The sequence below is a fragment of the Pimephales promelas genome, chromosome 4, assembly GCF_988280905.1.
Source record: "Pimephales promelas chromosome 4, fPimPro1.hap1.1, whole genome shotgun sequence".
Classification (NCBI taxonomy): Eukaryota; Metazoa; Chordata; class Actinopteri; order Cypriniformes; family Leuciscidae; genus Pimephales; species Pimephales promelas.
In genome coordinates, this window is record NC_142772.1 from 44,680,432 (window position 1) to 44,705,109 (window position 24,678).

At 38.3% G+C, this 24,678-nt stretch overlaps 1 protein-coding gene across 3 annotated transcripts in view; it reads left to right on the forward strand.

Moving 5' to 3' along the window:
- rtn4r (reticulon 4 receptor) overlaps positions 1–23,189 on the forward strand; it is a 98,673-nt gene extending 75,484 nt beyond the window's left edge. For 2 of the 3 annotated variants that reach the window (XM_089130564.1, XM_089130565.1), the window contains one exon: positions 21,070–23,189. In XM_089130564.1, the coding sequence (XP_088986690.1) occupies positions 21,070–22,487 (1,418 nt within the window). In that variant the 3' untranslated portion in view covers positions 22,488–23,189. Of the gene's footprint in view, positions 1–17,876; positions 17,964–21,069 lie in introns of those variants that run through there. The other variant, XM_089130566.1, reaches the window with a different exon arrangement.
- The last annotated feature ends 1,489 nt before the right edge of the window (positions 23,190–24,678 follow it).

Consider the following 24,678-nt stretch of genomic DNA (forward strand, 5'->3'; position numbering starts at 1 on the left):
ACTTTTTTGCTATCAGCATGATAACTTCTCTCAAACATTTTTTTCCTCTCAGATAATTTATTTTCTCTCATGTAATAAAGACACAATCCTAGCTCCATACTTTTCTTCTTCTTGTGATTTTTATTTTATTTTTTTCCCCCCACAAACTACTTCAGCCCTGCAGCCAATTCTAAATATTTTATTTGTCATGTAAATCACAGCAGGACCTTAACCAATGAAAGTAGCTGTAGGGCGGGATTTCCACTTAACTGGTTTACACCCAGTGGAATTTTTACATTTTTAAATCGGAAGGTTAAAAATACTGGAACAAATGTAAACGGATTGATGGCGCAATAGCAAGGTAAAATACGGGAGAATCCCGGAAAAAAAAAACGGGAGGGTTGCCAGGTATGAATCAATGTAAACATCTAAATCTAGTAACTCAATAGATTGGTACTGGCATATAATAGAAATCTGTCCTGCAAGCTCAGTAAAACAATTTGCAAAAAGCCCCTTTCCACTAATAATTTGCGACTGAAAAGGTCATGGAATGCAGTGGTCAAAAGTGTGGGAGCTTTGTATTACTAGCTCAGAAATGAGGAGGCTTGTTTGTGCTGTATCCACAATGTCTGCAATGTGCTTTATGTTTGCTAACTAAAATCAAGACAATCGATTTTCAATACCAGTTCCGCATAGGCCTTTAAGTAACTGTGTCAGCTCCTTCACAACTTTGTGTCCTAACTTTATACACGCTCAAACCATTACCATAACGGCTTTGTTTACTGACTGCATCGATTCAGAAACTTCCTAAAGAAGGATAAAGACAAGTGCTAAACGGGCTCATGTTTTGGACCAGATTTGAACCATGTATACTTGATCTCATGTTAAACTCAAACGAACTGGGAGACATTTTCTCATCGACTCATGTACTGTTTGAAGTCATTAACATTGATTGGAACAACACTGACTCTGGTTCCTGTTAAAAACAAGTTTACCCACACGGCTTGAACTTTTAAAGATGGTGGGGTGGTGATGGCGCTGTGGATAAGACACATGCCTTTGGTGTGAGCGACCCGGTTCCACTGTGAGACACCAATGTGTCCCTGAGCAAGACACTTAACCCCTAGTTGCTCCAGAGGCGTGCGACCTCTGACATATTTAGCAATTGTAAGTCGCTTTGGATAAAAGCGTTAGATAAATGAATAAATGTAAATGTAATGTAAAGAAAACAACAGTATCTGTGCAATTCTTGCTAATTTCCTAAACAGTGATTTGTGATTAAAATGGTTAAGACCATTAAAAGAGCACTTCATATTTTGCTATTTTTGGCTTGGCCCTTTTTATATTACATTCTATATTTGACATGACCACTGTCAAATTACAATACTAATATTATGGCTGTCTTATTAATTTTTAAAAAAATAAAGGATGGAACTTTTATTTTGACAGAAAACTGCAGGGAGCCCTTAAAGGTGCAGTAAGCGATTTCTGAGAAACACTGTTTACATTTGAAATCACCAAAACAAACACGCCCCTATACAAAATGACCACACCCCTATCTTGATAGCCCCGCCCCCACATTCACAAACACGCTATGCAGCACAGGCACCTTCCCCTCATGAGAGGACACGCCCCTTACTGCTGATTGGCTACAAGTGTTTTGGTGCTCGGTCTTCAACAGCATTTTTCAGAAACCACTAACTGCACCTTTAAAGCTTGCATTTTGTTGATAAACTCTTCTCTTTACAAGTATGTGAGGATGTTTGGTGCATGTTACGTTCCCAAATGCACGTTAAAACAACCCAAAAGTGTGTTCTGGTAACATTTCAGATTGGGAGATGCGCTCACTGACTAGCTTAAACTTGTTGTTGGTTGTAAATGTCAAAACAGAAGAACAAAACACACGTTTGACTCTGTCCCCTGTGATCTAGTGCTGTTGGTAACTAATTAATCTTCCTGAAAATAGCACAGACACACATACACACAACTTGTTCTGCTCAGTCATTTGCACTCTCATTTCGCAGATATACGCGCATTCTCGCACTTCCACCGACAGGACGAAACTGTATAGCATCAGGCTAATAATTCAGCAGCGATGATGGAGAGCCTCTTGGATTGTATGCAGCTGAATCATTAGCTCCCACTTTCTCTCAGTCTGGGGTAATGCATTTTTACTCCCTTAGGCTGGCAACCTGGAAACGCAAAATTGAATTTTATTGCTAATAAACGCTCTGGGAAAAAGGGGGAAGACAGTTAGTCAATGCAAGGGAAAAAAGAGCATCATTTTAATGGCGTTGTGATGGCTCATTTGCCGTATAATTAAGGGAGGATCTCACAGAGAGCCTTCAATCAGATTGAATACACAAAGGAAGGGCTCTGGGGGAAGACAGGTGGCTTTTTTTTGCGTTTTAAAGGGCACTGTGGAAAGGGGGCGCTATTCGTAGGGTTTTCCCCAAACATATAGTGGTAACTTAAAATATCTAATTTGGCTGTTTATGAGACTTTATGACCCTGAGGTAACTTTCAACTTAAAATCTATTCCTTTTATACACCTTAGAATTGTTAAATGTTTGATATTATATATATTACATATTTACATATTTTTGTGTGGTTTTGTTTATTCTTACAAGCACCATGTGGATTTGTAAGGAATTTAAAAAACGTTGAATACACTACTGTTTAATACTTAAAATGTGTGAATGCATGAAGGAAGTCTCATGCTTAACAAGGCTGGATTTATTTGATCAAAAAAAAATGCAGTAGAAACAGTAATATTGTGAAATACTGTTACCATTTAAAATAACTGTTTTCTTATTGTAATATATTTGAAAATAATTTGAAACAATAATTTAAAATACATTTATAATTTAATGTATTCCTGTTGTCAAAGTGGAATTTTCAGCACCATTGCTCCAGACTTCAGTCACATGATCATTCAGAAAGCATTCTAATATTTTGATTTGCTGCTCAAGATATATCCCTTTTTATCAATGCTAAATTAATTTTCGGGTGAATACAAAGTTATAGGGGGGGGGGGGGTGTTTTACAGTATAAATGCAATGTTTTACAGTATAAACATTTATACTGTAAATGTTTGTACTGTCACTTTTGATCAGTTTAATGCATATTTTTTGAATAAAAGTTTTCAGGCTAGATCCACCAATGCACATGTGCAGTCTCAAAACACAGACTGTTTCTATAGCAACTGGAGCTTGAAACCGCAGCTTCAGTGACACGGTGACTTTACCAATCAGCGATTGGCTCTTTTATTTAGAAGACAGGACTTATTCCGGCATATTGCGCGTTGAATTTTCTCCTGTTTTCCATGAATTATGAGTGTGCTGTCTTTGTATATCTTAAGTGTTTAGAGTTACCTGTGGTTTATTCGTTACAGTGGAAGTGGAAGGTCAAGTCATATGCATTGCATTGCATCTGTTCTATAATGCACGTTATAGCAAATGTATGCCATTCTGTGCATTCAGTGCACAGTATATACAGTACACTGAAGAAAATAGAGTTTGGTAGTATGCGATAAAAAGTTTCTTGTAAAAGATCCTTGTAAATTCATCATTGCATTCGAAACCCTCCAAACAAACGAATTAAATGATCAAAGTACTTTTAATCTAGAATGAAAAACTCTTAATGCTGGCAAATACGGAGTTAGACCCAGCTACAAATCCTCAGAGCGAGTCAACACAAGGGATCGAAATGTTAAACTGATGAGACAGTTCTTGACAAGTCAATGTCTGACTATGAAATATTTAGTAGTTGTGTGCAACCGCAGGTCTTAAGCCTTCCAAACTCTCATTTTGAGAGACACACGCTGAATAAACTCTTCTGGTTCCGGTTAATAACGATGAATGCACTTTTATTCACTCTCACGTCGCTGCATGAGATGAACGGGCTCTACTTACTGCATGCTCTTCTGACTTTCCTAGATATTTTGTGTCAGAGTAGCCTAATGCTTGATGAACAGAAATGCATAAAGTAGAAGCTGTTATGAAACAGATTCTGGTATATTTAGACAGAACAAATTTCATCCCATATGGGATTTTCAACAGTAGTGGTCAAAAGTGATGCCTGGAGGCATGACATGGACAGGATTAGGGGTGGGGTTAGGGATCAGGGGGCGGCGATGGGCAGGATTGGGGGTGGGGTTAGGGATCAGAGGGCGGAGATGGGCAGGATTGGGGGTGGGGTTAGGGATCAGGGGGCGGAGATGGGCAGGTTTAGGGATCAGAGGGGTGGAGATGGGTAGGTTTAGGGGTGGGGTTAGGGATCAGGGGGTGGAGATGGGTAGGTTTAGGGGTGGGGTTAGGGATCAGGGGGTGGAGATGGGTAGGTTTAGGGGTGGGGTTAGGGATCAGAGGGGTGGAGATGGGCAGGTTTAGGGGTGGGGTTAGGGATCAGGGGGTGGAGATGGGCAGGTTTAGGGGTGGGGTTAGGGATCAGGGGGTGGAGATGGGCAGGTTTAGGGGTGGGGTTAGGGATCAGAGGGGTGGAGATGGGCAGGTTTAGGGGTGGGGTTAGGGATCAGGGGGTGGAGATGGGCAGGTTTAGGGGTGGGGTTAGGGATCAGGGGGGTGGAGATGGGTAGGTTTAGGGGTGGGGTTAGGGATCAGGGGGGTGGAGATGGGTAGGTTTAGGGGTGGGGTTAGGGATCAGGGGGTGGAGATGGGCAGGATTAGGGGTGGGGTTAGGGATCAGAGGGCAGAGATGGGCAGGATTGGGGGTGGGGTTAGGGATCAGGGGCGGAGATGGGCAGCATTAGGGGTGGGGTTAGGGATCAGGGGGCGGAGATGGGCAGGTTTAGGGGTGGGGTTAGGGATCAGAGGGGTGGAGATGGGTATGTTTAGGGGTGGGGTTAGGGATCAGAGGGGTGGAGATGGGTAGGTTTAGGGGTGGGGTTAGGGATCAGGGGGTGGAGATGGGCAGGTTTAGGGGTGGGGTTAGGGATCAGGGGGCGGAGATGGGCAGGTTTAGGGATCAGGGGGTGGAGATGGGCAGGTTTAGGGGTGGGGTTATGGATCAGGGGGCGGAGATGGGTATAGGTATATGTAAGGTGGGAGGAGTTGGATCTGACTCCTCCCCCTGGATTTCTTGTTCTGCAGGAAGGAAGGAAGGAAGGAAGGAAGGAAGGATATTTTTCGACTACTTTTGGATACCACTGCATTTTCTCTCGCCCTATCATCTTCTATCAGTGCAAACCACCCACCACTATCATCTAGTAGATGTCAATCTGGATTCCCAGTGTTTGTATTTTATTTATTTAGCTGCTCTTGTGAAATATAGGCTGAGCTGTGACACTTGACATTTGCCAGCAAGATGTGTCATTCTGAGCAAAGTCATGCAAAAGTCATGCACCCCACCTCCTCCTCCTACAGCGACCGGAGAAACTAGGTCTCCGCTGGCAGAATATGGATTATCTAGTCACATGAGTTACATAATGTATGCACCAAGCTAAAAACTGACAGAATGATAAAATGCCAGCATGCCTTTAAGAAAAGCCTTTGTTGTTTGTGTATTTAAGCATGTCTGTGATGCAGGCTATTTTTAAAATCCCAGAGAAATATAGCACTGCTTTGGTCACACGTTTACATGGCGTGCTTGATTTCCAGCATTGTAGAACAAGGGACAAATCCATTGTTTTATCCCAAGGACAGAAAATAAACTGTCAGGGTTTAAAGCACCATAACTAGACGCACACGCACACACACAAACTAGTGACAAAACACAGGAGTGTGTTCTGAAGAGACCCTTGTATCTCCAGAACAGATGATTTTCACTGAAACGCACAAAAGAAAGACATCTATATGGTGTTGTGTCTGTGAAGAATCTGAGCCATATCATCTGACCTACAGCTGACCACAGAGAGAGACAGCGAGACGCTGCCGTTCAAACACTTAATCACAGAAGCTCAATATTGACAGTCGACAGTTCCACGGTGCCATTCAGCTATTTTTATTCAGAGTTCATCGAAATTTGAGAGTTTGTCGAGTCTTGTGTTGGTCTGACTGCTGCAGGTGGATGAGTGAAATCTTATCACTGCAGTTATTAACAGTCCAGTACAACTTGAAAAGAAGGTTCAAAAGGTAATGCTGTGAAATATCATTTATATACAGTGATGTAAATAAGTTTGGACACCCATTTGCCTAAAAAGAGGAACAAAAAAATCATTTTTGGATATTGATCTTAATGCCTTAGGCCGTGTGTCCATCAAAGTGTTTTTATCCAGCTGAAAACGTAAGACGCTCTTCTGAAGCTCTAGCTGTGGGCGCTTGAGAGCGTTTTGGCAGGGCAGCGTTTTTTTCCCGTTGAGACGTTTCGTTGCTGTGATACAGAATATCCGCAGCACAGTTTACTTGTAACTGATTTCGCAGATTATTTGTTTCATACGAAAAATATATTTTTCATCCATTCAGTTCGATTAGCTCTGTTGGTTGATGTCGTTGTACAGAAAGAATTTTTGTGACAGTTGGTCAGTGTGGTATTAGTCCCGCCTCTCCTCCACTGTAATTGGACGGCTGGGTAAAAAGGGTATAGTGATGAGCGCTGCGTTTTATCCAAAGTTGAACGTTTTTCAACTCTTGACGACCAGTAGAAAGCGCTTGGCGCTTCAGCGTGAAAAAAACGTTCAGTGCCTCGTTACGCTCATGGCGTTTAAAAAACGTGGCGCTCCCATTGAAAACAATTGAAAACGTACGCCAGGTGCGTGGAAAAATGCTTTGGTGGACACACGGCCTTAATTAGAAAAATGCAATCCAACCTTTAAGGACACCAATTTTCTTTGTGAATGAATAATGTCTCATAAATAAATAAATGATCTTCCTTAAAATACAGGGTGCATAAGTCAGGACACCCCTATGTTAAATTCCCATAGAGTCAAGCAGATTTTTATTTTTAAAGGCCAGTTATTTCATGGATCCAGGATAATATGCATCCTGATAAAGTTCCCTTGCCCTTTGGAATTAAAATATCCCCACATCATCAGACACCCTAGACATTGGCATGGGGTACTTTCCATAAGATCATCTCTCAATGCTAATCAAACCAGCTATTAGGCTAACTGAAATAAAACCATGCCAATCTCTTGGATGCATAGTATCCTGGATCCATGAAATAACTGGCCTTTTAAAAGAAAAATCTGCTTGGGGATTTTATGGGAATTTAACATAGGGGTGTCCTGACTTATGCACCCTGTATTTTAAGGAAGAACATTTATTTACTTATGATACATTATTCATTCACAAAGAAAATTGGTGACCTTGGATTTTAGATTTTTGGAAAATTGGATTTTTCCTCTTTTTTTTTTTTTTAAATTAAGGCATTAAGATACTTTTTTTTTTCCTCTTTTTAGGCAACTTTAGCATGGGTGTCCAAACTTTTTCACATCACTGTATGTGTGGACAGAATAATAGCTTTGCTGCATCCAATAAAAGAGCATGGAAAGTTTTAATAGGGGCTAATAAGTGAAATTTGAACCTCCAACAACTAAAAGTAATAGTTATATTGGTGCAACGTTAAAGTAAACATTTGCAACCCATTTTATATTCACAATGTGATAAAAAAGTGTATACCGAAGCTTATTTCCACAAAGTGAAATAAAAAATCAAAAAAGGTAATCAAAGCTTTTTAAAAACTCAAAGTTCTGAGTTGAAAAAAATCGCAATTGCGATTTAAAATTATATATCTTTTTTTTTAATTTTGTGGTGCATATATAAGCTTCAATAGAAATTGGATATTCAACAAGGAATTAAAAGTGTATGGCGCGCCATGTTTTTATCATCAGCAATTAATTGTAGTGTAGAACATGTCTATATGGCATGTGGTTGGAGGGGAGGGGTTAACATTGTTGCTCATTCCACATGCAAAAGGTTTTACCAATCACAACAGAGTGCATTTACATAATGAGTCTATGAAGGTACAACAGGCATATTTAATTTCAACAGCAAAAATTCTCACCCAAAACTTGATTTGACTGTTTGGTAAAAGAAACATTGATTGACTATCATTAAAAATCGAATTAAAGAAAGAAATGTTTTAAAAGGGGCCTTTAAAATAGGTTTGACTGGTCTCTATGTGGAAGCTACACCACAAAGCCTTTTACTATGAACTATGGGTTATGATTTTGCATAATAAATGTACTAACAAGGTAAACTCAGCGATTACATCAACGTGAGAGATGAGGAAAGGAATTATTGCTGACCACAGAATAAAATGTACATGATAATTAATTAAAATGAGACTAGCTCTGATTTTTTCTGCCCTGCCCTCCGGTTACAGCTAGAGCCACTTTCAGACGTTTATTTGGATAAAAGTGTTATTTGTGTACTCAAGATAATGGCCAGTTGATGACCCTCTTTAGATGACAGCCCGTCCTCAGTTATCTGTAATCAAGATTAAATGCACAGAGAAAACACACTGCTTTCTAGCACTGTTGACTTCTGTTGCACTGATGGATTTTTCCATTGTAATGAAAGGTGTGGAAATACAGTTCCAGCAACAAACATGTTCGTGTTTATATATTGGGTGAGAAAAGCCTGAATGAATGACAGCGCTTTATACGCCAAGCCAATTTTCAATTTGCCTCCAACGTGCAGCTATTTAAACTCGCAGATGTTTCTACTCTAGACTGCATTTCGAATCACTTTGCCTCCCAAAACTGAATTAGAATGTTTATCCGCCAGTCCAGGATCTCATTAAGTTAGGCACCTAAAAGATGCCACTGTCAGTCTCGGTGAAGTTGGGGGATTTCCAGCTCACGTCTCGATAAATTGTTTACATTGTGATGAAAGCAGCGCGTTTGGCGCGTCGCTGGATTTATTTCTTTTTTTTTTTCATTGGAACGGAGGCGTAGAGGAGCCTTTTTTTATTTTATTTTGACAGATCTGTCCACAGGGTTCGCTATCTGAAACTAAATGTGCCTGTGTAGTGAGTTAATATGCTGGATTCGAGGTACCTGAAAAGTATGGTGTGGTTTATGTACTGATGTAGAGTGACGTTTGAGATACTGAATCCTAAAATTATCTGTAGCATGGAAACATATGAGCGGGTAAAAACAGAAACTCATTTATCATTTTCAGTGCTGATTTCAGGAGAAAATTGTGGATTTTTGCATAATGAACATGTTGAGTAGAACTGCATACAAATCTACATTATGTTAGCATTGATATGCTAGTATAGTTTAACACTCAACTATATATATATATATATATATATATAGTTCATTGAAATAAAAAAAGAAAACTAAAATATACATTTTACAGTATGTGAAATTTTTTAATTAAAAAACAAACAAAAATTTTAAATGATGCCGGAATCTGAAGTAAACTAAGTTGAAGTACTAAAATTACTAAAACTTAAAAAAAATAAAAAAAACTGAAATATAAAAAATACAAAAATGCATAACAGGTGACTATAGCTTAAACTAAAATTAAAATGAAAACTTAAAATAAAAACAAAAGCTAGTTCAAAGTATTAATAAAGTTATAGTGTTTTATACAGATTAACAAAATAATAAAAATGCATTGTCTTTTTCTTACAGGAAACAAATTAACCAAATTTCTATGGCTCGTCTTATCCAAATGCTTAGAGTCGCGTATTTGGAAAAAAAAGTGAAACTAGACATGTTAAGGGGTTTTCAAGTGGCAGGGGATTTGTAATACTTTGTGAATGATGTATTACATGAGATGCATATTGCATGTAGGCCTACAATGGCTCTGTCAGTATTCTACTGAAACTATTAGTTATGACTATGCTGACTTAAGAATGAGCTTTGGGAATAGTTATGAATATAATATGATTATACTTGTGTTTGTGTTTATTTTTGCTCATAATCCAGGTGGAGCATGTGGGCTTGTGAGAAATGGGCTGGGAAATCATAATTGTTAGCAAGAGAAGTGGATTGCATGGGTGGGCGGAGGAGGGAAATACAGAGTTATGCAATGGAAATAGTTTGGAGAGAATTAGAAAGTGTTATTAGAAGTACCCAAATTATTTGTATTTTTGAAATATCTACCTGAAACCTGAAACCGTGCCTTCCAAACTCTTATTTTATTAACCACTCACACAAGTTTAGTATTTACGGTGTCTTTATTGAAAATCCATCAAACGCAGCAGTCTCAGCCCTGAAACACAATGTAGCTACAATCTTACATGAACAGATGCTTTTAGCCTCTAAGCTCAATTTCATGTCTATTGGTTCCTAAATGTGTTAGAATGCTGTAGAAATTGATACTTTTGATTGATTCCGCAAGGATGCATTAAATTGAGGAAAAGTGCCAGTGGAGACATTACAAATGTTTCAAAAGATTTATATTTAACAAAATAATGTACTTTTTAATTTTCTATTCATCAAAGAATTTTTTTTTTGTTTCCACAAAAATATTAAGCAGCACAGCTGTTGTCAATATTGATAAGTAAAATAAGTTATTATATGATATTAAGACCACAAACGTTTGAACAGTGGCCTAGTGTATATTCAGTTTTCTCTTTCAGATATTAAAAATACATAACTACTGTGATGGTAGAGCATTGAGCAAAATATTGTTGAGTAAGTTAGATCTTTTAAACATTCATACATACAAAAATAACAGTGATGCCTTAAAAGAACCACTTTTGCTTCCCAAAAAAACAGAGAAGTCCAAATTAAAACCACTCGTTTCGTGTCTTATGCCATTAATGTGTACTTACATTTACGAGTCATTAAATCATGTTTAATTTGGACTTCTCAGTGCATGCTCTTTGAGGTGGTGACCATAGACCTCCATTATATGACTGACAGACAAGAACGGTTTGAAATCTAAAAATAGCTAAAAATTGATCAAAATTGAAAAAAATCAAAAATTCTAAATCAAAATTCCAAAAATCGACCTAAAAATATCAAAATTGAATCTATTGCGGAAACAAAGACACCTACATCTTGGATGCCCCTGAGGTACATGCTTAAACATATCAAAAATGTATTTCAAAGTGAACTCTCCCTTTAAGGTTTATTATCATAATGGTAATGCATAAAGAAAGTGTGTAATTTCTGCCCCCTATATGGGCACAAAATAAAAATAGCTGTAGAAATAGCTGTATATGACGTATGGAAATTTGAGAATTGGCTTACTTGTAGTTCTCTATCCACATTAAGCTGCTTTTAGAATAAGTATTTTTACTTTTGTATTATGGGAATGATTTGGCCCAGAATTTATTTGCATAAAGTATGTTTCTGGCCTCCGTAGTAAACCAAAGTGTCTGTGTGCATTCCTTTATTTATTTTTCCCGCAACCTGCTCGATTCTCTGTTATTCATGAACCATCTGGCAAACTTTGAGCATGTGGTACAGAAGGCAGACACAAATAAGTCCTGATCTGCTTCGCTTTGCTCCAGCATCAATAAAATCATCTGCATTCCACAGCTCATACTCAATGTTACTGCAGAAACCTGAGGCATCTGTTCTCCGTGAGCATCCGTCTTTACCTTTCTGTCCCGCAACAACACCTTTCATCTGTGTCACCTTTCCTGTTGCCTCTTTACTCTCAGCCAGTATCTCTTCTAACCTTTACCTTTTCCTGGTGTCTTTGTCCTTTATGTCCACGGGACGTGTGGTAAATATAATGTATGTTTACATGTAAAAGGGGTCAGGGACATAGTCTGTCCTGGTGTAATAAGATATGGATAGAGAGAAAAAAAACACTTTTAGCTGCTTAGTAGTTCTTAGTACACATTTTTAAATACTTTTTAAAGCGGAGATCCATTAAATTGATTAAAAGTGACAATAAAGACTTTTACGTTGTTGCATTACAAATAAATGCTGTTCTTTTAACCTGTTAACTGTCACCCCCCCCCCCCTTTTTGAATAGACATGAAAATGCACATTTCGAACTTAAATGGTTGTAATTCAAGAATGCTTTGGAATATAGACATATGATTGGTCTTGTTTTAAAGAAGACATTTGGCAGATTTTTGTAGAAGTGAAATAAATTAAGAAAGTGAAACAGAAAAAAAGTTATAGAGGTTTGAGTTTATGGAAATTTACAATGCAAAAATATTAATTATTTATATTTTACATAAAATATATACTTTCAAAACCTGGGATACTCTAAAATGGCAGAAAAATCAAAGCCAAAAATCTGAACAAGTTGTGTTTCAAATTTTAGGTTGATATCTCAAAAAATTAGCTTTCAGTAAGATTTTGTTTGAGCGCAGTACCAAACTTTTTCACTAGGGCACAATCAGACTCCATTACTGCCCATATAAGGGCGCCTGCATTTCCATTCGTGTTTTGAGTGATATGAACCATTATTTTCACAATTTTCATACAATTTCTGAAGTAGAGATCCTATTCAGAAGTAGCATGGGAAGTTTGGCAGATTTTGATATGAATTGAACCTCTAAGAAACACATACAAAGAACACGCATGTAAGTCATAGCTAGCTGCCACGTCACAAATGGTGAGTTTATTATTTTTTTCTTGATATTTCAAACTTTTCAGACCTTTTTTTTTCCAAAATAATTGAATGGATTCTATCTTTTGAACTTTTGGCATGAAAACAAACTGAGGTATCTACCATTTTTTCATGATTTTTCATGTTTACTGCTATTTTAAAATAAAGGTCTGAACACGCCTTATGAGTATGAAAATATTCTTGTTTTATATTGATAAATTATGGCTCCTCTGTAATATATTTTGAAAATCAGTCACCAAATATGGAAACTAGAGATTGTAAGCTTTCAAATGATATATAGTTTGTCAATATTATTTAAGGTATTTACTAAGATATTATTGTTTTAAAAATATAGTGGCAAACGTCCCACCTGTGGGACGGTGACAGTTAAGTGGTTTAACTTGTATTCTTCATGATGGTTCATTAACTTGTATTTTTTATGATGGTTATAAGTGTTTTCAGCACTGATAATAGTAAGAAATGTTTTTTAGCATAATGATTTCTGTAGGATCATGTAACACTGAAGACTGGAGTATTGATGCTGAAAATTCAGCTTTGATTCACAGGGATAGTAAAATAAAAACATTTTACTATATTTTTCATCAAATAAATGCAGCCTTATTGAGCATAAGTATACGTTCTAGTCCGATAATGATGAAGATGGGCACAAAGGGTGAAATATAGCGTATTTATTAAAGGGATACTCCACTTTTTTTGGAAATAGTCTCATTTTACAAGTCCCCCAGAGTTAACACTAGAACGGCCACAACGGTCATTTTGACCGTTTTGAATTTTATATCTACAATAACTTTGTTGAAAAAAATAATAAAATCCTGCTGGTACCTGACTTTTCCTAAAATTGTCTGTATTTTCATTTAAAATGCTTTTCATATAAATTAAGTTACGTAAACGTAAGGCAAAACAAAAAAAATGAACATATTTACCTATTTCGGCCATAGACGGTCATATTGACCGCACTGAATTTTGCGGTATTTTTTTGTTAAATATCCCGCGGTTGATCGTGTTCTCTCTCAACTGTCAACAGAATGGTCCGTCCGGTCACCTCTGTAGCAGTGTTTGCCATATAATAATTTCTACATTAGTTGTTGATCAGAAATAAGCAAATAAAACCGGACTACAGTTATCTATAATTCGGATGCAGGGGAACAATCGGAGGTGGAGTGACAGCGACGTTTCCTGGGTGCAAGTTAACATTTCCTCCTCATCAGAGAGTGATTCAGAGTCAGAGTCCACATCAAGGAAAAAGAGACGGCTGCTATCATCAGACACGGCGGATCCAGATGTTCTATTTATGTCGGATGATCGTGGTGAGCTCTGCTGCCCTGTCCTGCGCTGTTTGTTTTGCTGCATCTGTTCACTAGTTCTGCGAGTCCTATTATTATAGCCTTGACCGCGTCGCAAATCGTCGCTATCTAACATTTTCGTCATAGTCTTTGTCATTCAAACCTTGTTTTTATTTAGTTATCGTCTCGTTTTCGTCTTTGAAAAAATGTGGTTGACAAAAATAATTACGAAAATTATTCATCAACACTGTTTTGAATCTAACGGTCAAAATGACCGCTTGTGGCCGTTCTAGTAGTTTTGGAATTCTGGCACTTCTAGTGTTAAACAGTTGGGTTTTACCGTTTTTGAATCCATTCAGCTGATTTTCTGATATTTAGAATATTGACTTCCATAGTATATATTTTTTTTCTACTATGGAAGTCTATGAGACCAAACTGTCGGGTTACTGATATTCTTCTAAATATCAGAAAATCGGCTGAATGGATTCAAAAACGGTAAAACCCAACTGGGTTTTTTACAACTCTGGGGGACTTATAAAATGAGCCTATTTCCAAAAAAAGTGGAGTATCCCTTTAAGGATGCACCAAAATTAAAAAAAATTGTCCGATAACCGATAATTCTTTATATTTGAATGCCGATAACCAATATATTGGCCGATAAATCTATGTCCAAATTTTTTTAACATTTAAGAGAACAGATAGCAGAGGCGGGGTTTATCTGAGTCTGGAGATGATTCTGCCAACAACAGCATAAAGACTTAATAATTTTAAAATAATTTACCTCAAAACTCATTCTCATGTTTGAATGCCTTCTTTTTTGTAATCCGATGTGAATTCTGATCACCGTATAAGTAAGAAATATTTATACGCGATGCAAAAGATACATGCTAACTATTACTAAACATGGTAAACTCGTCTCTTTATCATAAAATAAAGTTTTTTGGTGTTTTTTTGGAGGGGGAGCTTGTCTGTTGGTATGATTTACTTGGACTGATGGCTGTAATGGGGAATGGTTGAATGAATGAATTAATAGTTGTATTTGAGTGACTAATTACATTTTATATTGTAATTCACCTGCAAGGGGACTACAGATGGAAACTAGCTTATGCTAAATCTGGCGCAAAGCATCTTTAATTAATGTTTTTTTGCACATTCTCCCTGTTGAAATAAATAAATAAATTAAAACAAATGCCTGCTGGGTGATCAGAAACTACAGTAGGTCCATACAGTCACAGTCAGGAGAAAGCTGATGTTTTATACATTGCATGAGTTGCTGGTGTACTGGTTTCCTCATTACCCTTTTTATCTAGGTTAATCTCCAAGATATTCTTGATAAATACATACTAGACTTTTTTTTCTAAGTCAAATTATTTAATCTTTTCAATGTCTGAAATATTTTATCTGCATTGCTATTTTTAAGGAGTAAAATCAAAAATCCTTGTGTTAACGCCAGTTTCTGAAATTAATAATTTAATTTCAGCGTGGTGTCTAGTAGCATACATCAACAGTTAACAAAAATAGATGAAGTCTCGATCACTATTTTCTCTAACTACATCTAAACTTGGCACTGGATTTTAATTGGTGCTTTAATTCTGTGGTTAATTGGCCTTCAGAAAGCTCATAACGAAGCGGAACCAGTGGGTGCTAAAGAGGCTTGAAATGCGGTGAATTTATTTCTATATTCTGCTGCATGACTAAGATGTTGGCACTGTCACTCATTTGTTTATTCAGTGGTAATGAGTGTAATTAATGTCAACTCCGGAAATGAGTAATCCTCTATATTCATGTAATGAAGAAAATGGCGCTGACGGGGAATGGCGGGCAACTCAGACGCCCTCAAAAATCACATGAAGTATGAAGCTACTAGATTATGATTCCATTCATGTTCTCATTCTTTACTCATGGGCAAAATATTGAAAAAATATCACATAATATTCAAATCAATTCGCTTGTGCAAAACTCATCAATACATCATTAGTGCAATCGTCGTCATTTTGCAGTGCAAATCAAAAGTAATATTATTGTCTTGATTTCAATTAAAAATATATAAACATCCATAAAGATGCAGAAGTGCATAAAATATTAAGACTTGTTTTCAGAGAATATGTCTTAAAATTTTGGTATCACACGTTGATGGAAAAAAATAAGTGGTCGAAGGAAAAATATCATTTCGCAAATGTTTTTCATTCCCCCAAAAATGAAAAACATTTTCTTTTTCTTTTCTTTTTTTTTTGCTAAGTTTTAAGCTTTAAAACAAAAACTTTTAAGTTTTAAAAGTTTTAAACTAGTTTTAAGCTTAAATCAAAACAAAACAATTTGATAATGCGGTAGGAAAAATATTTAATTATAGTTTTAAAGTCTCCCTGTGGTAAAATTAAAGCGTTTAATGTTGTTTATATGTCTATGTGTTATTTTTAACATACTTTAAGAAAAACCTTGTCCAAATTCATGTGTCAACACCATTGCTAAGTATTTTCTCGTTAAAACTGCAGCGAACCAAAGACAGTCTCAAAAACGCGGTTTGAAATCGCTGGTGTTTCTAACGTCTCAAAACTACCTTGTAACCAATCACGTCAATGTGTGATCGTCAACGAGTGGATCTCTGAGCTGCTGTCTGTGAGTGGAGTGCTCATTTGCATATGCATAGAACCTCGTATACTAAATGAGGCTATTTTAAGGCATGAAGAAATTTTTTTCAATGAAAAAAACTTTCAAATATGTCGTTTTGGTGATCAACGATGAGTTTTAAGGGATAAAATTGTTGACTACAGGGGGACTTTAATGGAAACCAAGACTAAATGTTCCATAGATATGGCTCTGTGGGATGTTTCCACCCATTTTCAGTGTATGCAAAGTGAAAATTTTGAAAAGTCACACAATTCTATGATTGGTCCCCTCACTGAGGCGAAAATTTGGTCCATGGCGTCCAGACTGAATAAAATTGCGCTGCGCAAAGGCAATATGGGGAAACCCAGGCTAGTCTGTAGTCTAAATAATGCAGGATGTGCTACAGTATGTCTGCAATTGAGAGTTTATTCAAATCAATCCACAGCAGGTCCAAGGCTACGTCCACATTAATCCGGATACATTTGAAAACAAGGTTTTCGTTTAAAAACGGTCTCCGTTCACACTAGCGTTTTCAGCCGTTTTCCGACGTTGATGAGAAACTTCTAAATTGACTTTACTGCGCATGTGTGAAACTTCACAAAAGCTCACTGAGATAATAATGTTATCGCACGATAACAGGATAATTTTATTCAGCAAAATATCTCACCATCACTGATGCGTCCAGGTCGCATTCAGTCACCCTATGTTTGGTGTAAAACGCAACTGCTCACCTGTTTTGCCGCAGGACAGCAAATGTAAGTACATTGTAGTGCTATGAAGAATAGCACATATTAAGTAACATAGAAAGTAACATATTTTAGCAATAGTGTAAAAATGAATAACACATAACAGGCACAATACCGATAAACATGAATATCTATTGGTACTACATGGATCACATGACTAAACTTACGTCATCGTTTCGAAATACCTCCGGTTTCACTGTCCACACTACAACGCGAAAACGGCGTTTTCAAATTTATCCACTTTGGAGAGCGTTTTCCAAACGATACGTTTTTGTCGACTTGTGGACGGAAGGCCAAAACGGAGAGAAAAATATACGTTTTCAAACGAAAACGTATTAGTGTGGACATGGCCCAAAACACCCCTGTTGGTCTCAAAACAAGGGCTGCCATTACTTTCCATATCCACTTGTACGGTTGAGATAAAATGTTGTAAATCTCATTACATGCTTTCCGTATGCTGGAGACATACTATATGCAAATGTGCTAAGTCAGAGATTGCCACTCGTCCCTGCTGTCTCTCTCTCTTCTCTTTGCACAATTATCTCAAGTCCATGTTCAGTATTCGTTTTCCATACAAATAATTCAATTAGACAATAGAGAAGTATCCTTGATTTCGTCTACCTGTTTATCAATGGTTTATTCGCTCTCCTGTGGTGCCTTTTACAACAGAATGAAAGCTTTTCACACAAGTGGAGAGACAAGCAACAATCAGTGCGTTTTATGCAAAGCTGAAAACACCATTCGGCATGTCAGTTTTGCAAGAGGGTGGTCCTCACTACGCTAATAAGCCTGTCATCTGAGAATGCAGCTTGGCTTCTTGGCGAAATGAGTAAGCGGTCGACTGGAGTGCTGCTATTATGAGGGATTCTCTTGAGTTTCGAAAAATACCGGAGGTAATGCAAAACTAATAGGTCGGTAAACAGTTATATAGATTGTGGTCTGCGATGCAATAACGTTTTATGAAACAGGCTTGTTCTTTCGATGGCACGACAGGATACTGGCTTCCCCTTGAGTGAAAAGGAGAAAAACAGTAATATAAAAAGGCAACGTGGGACTCCTTACTGGGATTAGAGAAAGGAGAGGCATGGCCGGCATACTGATGGTGACGAGGTAGAAAAATATTGAGTGCTAGAATGTAATCCATGTCTGACAAATGGCCTTTACAGTGAAGGGCGACCAGCAATAAAGGACACGGGTATGTGACTGTCCAGAGGACGAGACAATGCACCGAAATAATTGGGAGGATGGCGTATGACATTTTGAGTAGCTTTACTCAGCACTAAACAGATGAAAGACACAGAGGAAACGCAAGGTTAGCACGGTCGGCTATGGGTGAAAAAAAAAAAGGGGGAGCTTTGAAAACGGATCTCCGCCGTGCATTGTGTGGGTGGGGAGAGTCCACTAATGACTAGAAGATAAAACAGAAGGTCTGGTAGATTCATGAAGCCTAACGTTTTCAAAGAGCGGCAATGGAATATTTTTGTTGGCAGCGAGGGTGAAAGAGAAGCGCTGTGAAGCAGAAAGACAGAGAGGAAGGCTGACAGCTCACTGGTGGAAGATGACAGGAGCGGGAGAGGGAGAGGGAGGATATTTGAGGGAAAGTGTAACACAGGGATGCTGTCAAGCCTCAAGCAAGCTCCATTTAACAAGCTGCAAGATTGAGGGACGGAGAAGATTTCAGGGAGCCGGGCGAGAGGATCTACGGGCTCCTCTGCCTTCTGCGTGTGCACGGGAAAATATCTCACATGGGTTTGATTATGTAAACATGGTTGATGGAGGAGTTGGAGAACGGTCACATGATATTGAGGCATTGTGATGTTAATGCTAGCCTATAAGACAATGATATTCATGAAGAAATCTATCTATCTATCTATCTATCTATCTATCTATCTATCTATCTATCTATCTGTCTGTCTGTCTGTCTGTCTGTCTATCTATCCAACTACATGCATTTTGTCTATCTATCTATCTATCTGTCTATCTGTCTGTCTGTCTGTCCAACTACATGCATTTTGTCCTATCTATCTATCTATCTGTCTATCTGTCTGTCTGTCTGTCCAACTACATGCATTTTGTCCTATCTATCTATCTATCTATCTATCTATCTATCTATCTATCTATCTATCTATCTATCTATCTATCTATCTATCTATCTATCTATCTATCTGTCTGTCTGTCTGTCTGTCTGTCTGTCTGTCTGTCTGTCTGTCTGTCTATCCAACTACATGCATTTTGTCTATCTATCTATCTATCTATCTATCTATCTATCTATCTATCTATCTATCTATCTATCTATCTATCTATCTGTCTGCATTATTTTGGTCTATCTATCTATCTATCTATCTATCTATCTATCTATCTATCTATCTATCTATCTATCTATCTATACAATATCTATCCATTCATCCATCTGTTGATCTATCTATTCAAAAAGATAGATATCCATCACCTACTGTAGATAGATAAAGGCTTGTAGAGCATTAATTGTGCAGAGATGAATGTTTCCCTGCATCAGTCTCACAGTGGTGTATGATAGAGATCTCATAGACAGACACTTTTTTTTTCATCTGCTCTCCTAAAAAATGGCTGACTTGAAGAATGGCTGAATAAAAAACAACATTTCTTATCTGCGTGCCTCCCGCAGACAAACCTACCCTCAGATGCATCTGTGCCACATCCACACACAGAGACCCCTGGCTTCAGATCAGAGATGAGAGAGGCCATCTTATCTGTAACACTCCAGAATCACTTCAAGCATGTTCACACTCGCTACACTCCCATGAGACACAGATTCAACATCCTAAGTCCTTCCCCATGGCCCCATCTCACCCAACCACGTATCGAACACCCACAGCACACTTATCTTGCCTGGACAGACTAAATGTCAACCCTTACACCATGCTGGAATGTGATTAGCTAGTGCTAATAGCAATGATGGAGCTAATTTTGTTCAAGCCTCCCTCCAATGTTTCATTTACCGGTTCTCTCATTTGGCCAGCTTTTCTCGCTTGCGTTGGCTGATGGGTGGGAATGGATCCCGCGGCACAAATTTTTGCCGGTAGCATTCACACATGCAGGCGCAAGTACAGACAGGTCCTGCTCTCGCAGGCAGGCAGCCATTTTAGAGCTGGTTAATCTATAGAAAAGCTGTGTCTCATGTTTTTACTCAACTCATTTGAAATGGCTTGTGGTATATTTAAATATTTACTTTGTTGAAGGTTAAGTCATTTCTTGGTGAGAAATTACAAAGTATGTGTTGTGTGAATGTGAACAGATATATTGAATATTTGCTTTGTATTAAGTTACCGTTTTTCTACCAATATTAATGTTCGATGTACATTAGAAATAAACGACCTTATAGTTTAATTTAGAGATTTATTTATGAATACATTTTAACATGTTCTTTCCATAAGAGATACAATTCCAAAGCAAGTTTCACTACCTTTCAAAAGTTTGGGGGCTGTAAGATTTTTAAATGTTTTTGAAAGAAGTCTCTTTTGCTCACCAAGGCTGTCTTTATTTGATCCGAAATACAGTAATATTGTGAAATATTATTACAATTGTGTTTCTATTTTAAATGTAATTTATTCCTTTGACCAAAGCTGAATTTTCAGCATCATAACTCCAGTCTTCAGTGTCACATGATCCTTCAGAAATCATTATAATATGCAGAAACATTTCTTATTTTTATCAATATTTTTGTGGAATCTGTTTTTTTTCCTGGATTATTCAACAAATAGAAAGTCCAAAAGAACATCATTTATTTGACATATAAATCTTTTGTAACATGTCTTCACTGTCACTTTTGATCAACTGAATGAATCCTCGCTGAATAAAGGTTTTAGTGACTCGAAACTTTTAAGCGGCAGTGTATATGTTGCATGATCACAGTTTAACATTCTTATTTCAAGCTTGTGTTCAAAAATGAAATTTGGTCACCTGCCAAATGAAGTAGCTGCTGCCTTGACCTTTGAACTGACCTTTTGCCTTTCTCGACAGGTGGTCGCCTCCTCTGCCTGGTGTTATGGCTCAACCTGATGCCAGTGATGAACGGCTGCCCCGCGAAGTGCGTGTGCTACAGCGAGCCGAGGCCAACGGTGGCCTGTCAGCAGCAGGGTCTGTTCTCCATTCCCACTGAGATCCCTGTCCGCAGCCAGCGAATATTCCTCCAGAGCAACAAACTGACAGTGGTCCGATCGACCAGCTTTAGTTCTGTGCACAACCTCACGGTCTTGTGGATGTACTCGAATAACATCAGCCACATTGAGGCGGGGGCCTTTTACGGGCTGGAGAGACTGGAAGAGTTAGACATCGGAGACAACAGCAACCTTCGCATCATAAGTCCCACCGGGTTCCGCGGTCTGACCAAGCTGCACACCCTTCACCTGCACAGATGCGGGCTGTCCGAGCTCCCGGTGGGAGTTTTCCGAGGACTCTTCTCGCTCCAGTATCTGTACCTGCAGGACAATAACCTCCTGGCCCTGCACGAGGACACGTTCCTGGACCTGGCGAACCTCACCTACCTATTCTTGCATAACAACAAGATCAAGGTGGTGACCGATCACATGCTGCGTGGTCTCACCAACCTTGACCGCTTGCTCCTGCACCAGAACCGCATTGTACACGTGCAGCAGTGGGCTTTCAACGATCTGGGCAAGCTGACAACCTTGTTTCTCTTTTACAACAACCTCACCATGCTGACAGGGGAGGCCATGAACCCTCTGGTGTCTCTCCAGTACCTGAGGCTCAATGGGAACCAATGGATTTGTGACTGTCGAGCCAGGCCGTTGTGGGACTGGTTCAAACGCTTCAAAGGGTCCAGCTCCGAGTTGGAGTGCCACCTTCCCACCTCTCTGACTGGGAAGGACCTGAAGCGACTGAAAAGCGACGATTTGGAGGGCTGCGTGGACTCTCCGGCGCAGGTTCAAACCAGTATCTTCAACACCAAGGCGCGCTCCGGAAAGTTCCTCTCCCTTGAAGATCCCCTTGTCGAAAGCATTCCCAGGTGCTGTCTTTCGGATAATGACAAATCCTCCATCATCTCCAGTAAGTCCCTGCCGGATCCTTCGTCCTACAACAGCCGGCAGATCACCAACAATCCCCTGAAAGAAAAGGAGAACATCTCCAAGACCAAGTTTCGGGAGGTCGATCAGACGAAAAACGACACTCGTAATAAGCAGAGTCTCAACGATGGTCCTTTGGGAACCATGTCCAACCACCTCGACCAGACCTTGGACAAAATCGACCCAGAGCTGCTGGACAATCTGGAACCTTCAACAGCGCCATCTAGGAAGAAAAAAAAGTGCTCCAAAAAGCCCAAATCAGACCAGTATTGCCTAAAGGGTCATGGGTCCACCATTCAAGTGTTGGCTGTTCTCTTTCTCCCCTTGTTCTGGTTGTCTCTGGCTTTGTCCTAGTTCACACTCTCATCCATCAGTTTGCTCTTGACAATGACACAAAATACCTGCAGTAGCCTGAGTGGACAGACAAATGACGTTGAAAGGGGGGTTGTGACGTTGCTCCGCATGGTTGAGAATAAAGTTGCAATGCTAACGACGCATTAAAAGAAATGGATGCCTTTACAGAACACATGAAATCTAATGTATATAAAACTGGGTGCCCAAATGTCTGTTCTATGTACTTTTAATGTGCTGTGTTTAAGCAACACTGCGAAGAGCTCCCCGTTTCCACATCACGTCCAAAAAAGCTGACCAGAAAGTGACTATTGTAGATGAACCACTTAAAAAAATAAATAAAAAAGAATCCTTAAACCGTGACTAAACCAGACCGCCGAAAGCACCCAGGAATGTTGCTGATATGAAACCGAAGAGGATTGACATTTATTTTTTTGTTCCCAATATTTTCTTTCTCTTTTAAAAGTGATACATTTGTTTGATGCTGTTTTTTATGTTTCTAAGTATTTCAGTAAAGACAAATGTTTAATTCCCCCCCAAATACATGCTATGTTCTGTTTGCGTCATGACACACTGCAGGTGGCATCTTGGGAAGGAATGCTGTCTATTTGTTCACTGACATTGCGATGGAATTATAGATATGCATTCTATTTTACTGGTGTACAAGCATAAATATATGACGAATAAAATATCTCATTTTTTACAGATGGCTTCTCGTGTGACTGAAGAACAACAGCAGAAAACATATTGGATATTAAAAGATCCATTAGTGATCGTGAAGGTTTTTAATTCAATTCAATTCAATACAAATACTAAATGAACCCCAGGGGAACTGAATGTCTATTTCGTGTATATTCCATTAGGATTGAAACCTCGAAGGCGCATATTGCTGCTCATTAATGAACTTTAACACAATGATTAATGATTCATCCATGTGTGAAGCTCAGAAATTCACAACACGTAGAGTGCCAAAACAACCAGGCATCTTTCATTACCAAATTAATGGATGAGACACTGACTGAATTTGAGAAGATTCCTTACAGTACACGTTTATTGGCATTCACTATTAAGGACTTTTAATAATATTATGACATTTAAGAAACATTTGCTTATGGCGTGATGAAATAGCGATTACATTTTTATGGTAAATTGCACGTCAGTAGCAGTAAAAAAAGAAAAAGAAAAATAACATCCTTTGGCTACGTCTGGCATCAAGTTGATAACTCCTTAAAACAGGAATGAAGAGAGAAAAATGTTATTGCAATGATTTACAGCACAGGATTTTTTTTTTTTTTTTAAAGTTTAACCACCACAGAATTGCATACAGTTATGATACAAGAACATTACTTCCTCATAACCTCTAAAATGTGTGTGTATCTATCTATATATATATATATATATATATATATACACACACACACACACTTACCATGTTAATAACATTACTAAATTGCAATAACACACACACACATATATATAGTGCAAGTTTCTCCTAAACCTTTATAGTTACTGTATGCAATCATTCACATTAATAGAGTAAATGGAAAAACTCATTTTAATTTCAATTACTGACACCAGATGGACAAAGGACAACAAATTATTGTGATAATACATTTAGTACACTAAATGACGATGCTTTTTAAAAAATGATTGACTATCAAAATCGTTCAATATGTTAATGTGAACCATATGCCGCATTATTAATATACACAGTGCATCCACTCATTTATTATCAAGCGATGCTAGTGTTTCTCAACTTAAAACACAAGAACTCCATTTTCTCAATTTCCATATTACTCAAACATACCTAACAGATAAGACATCACCTAGCCATTCAGATTTTTCTGTGAAGTAGCCTCTTCGACAAGGATCCAAACACTCTTACATATTAATTAATTTAAAGAGAAACCTTGCACCATCCCAAATTTGGAAAATTTTGAAAATCACGTGAAGAATGAACAACCTCTAATCAGTTGTGCACTGAAAATCGCTCAAGTTTGGGTCATAGACTATCACACTGTAGGAATCCATGTTCTGTCCTCTCCCATAAACAGATGGCGGAGCGTGCTGGGATTGTTTGCGGATGATGACCCATTGCTTTGTCAATTCTGGCCGGCGCTCAAGTCCACGTCCGATGCCTTCAACTACTCGTGCTCTGCAGGAGTCTGGCATAAGAGAGCGAGGCACACTTCGG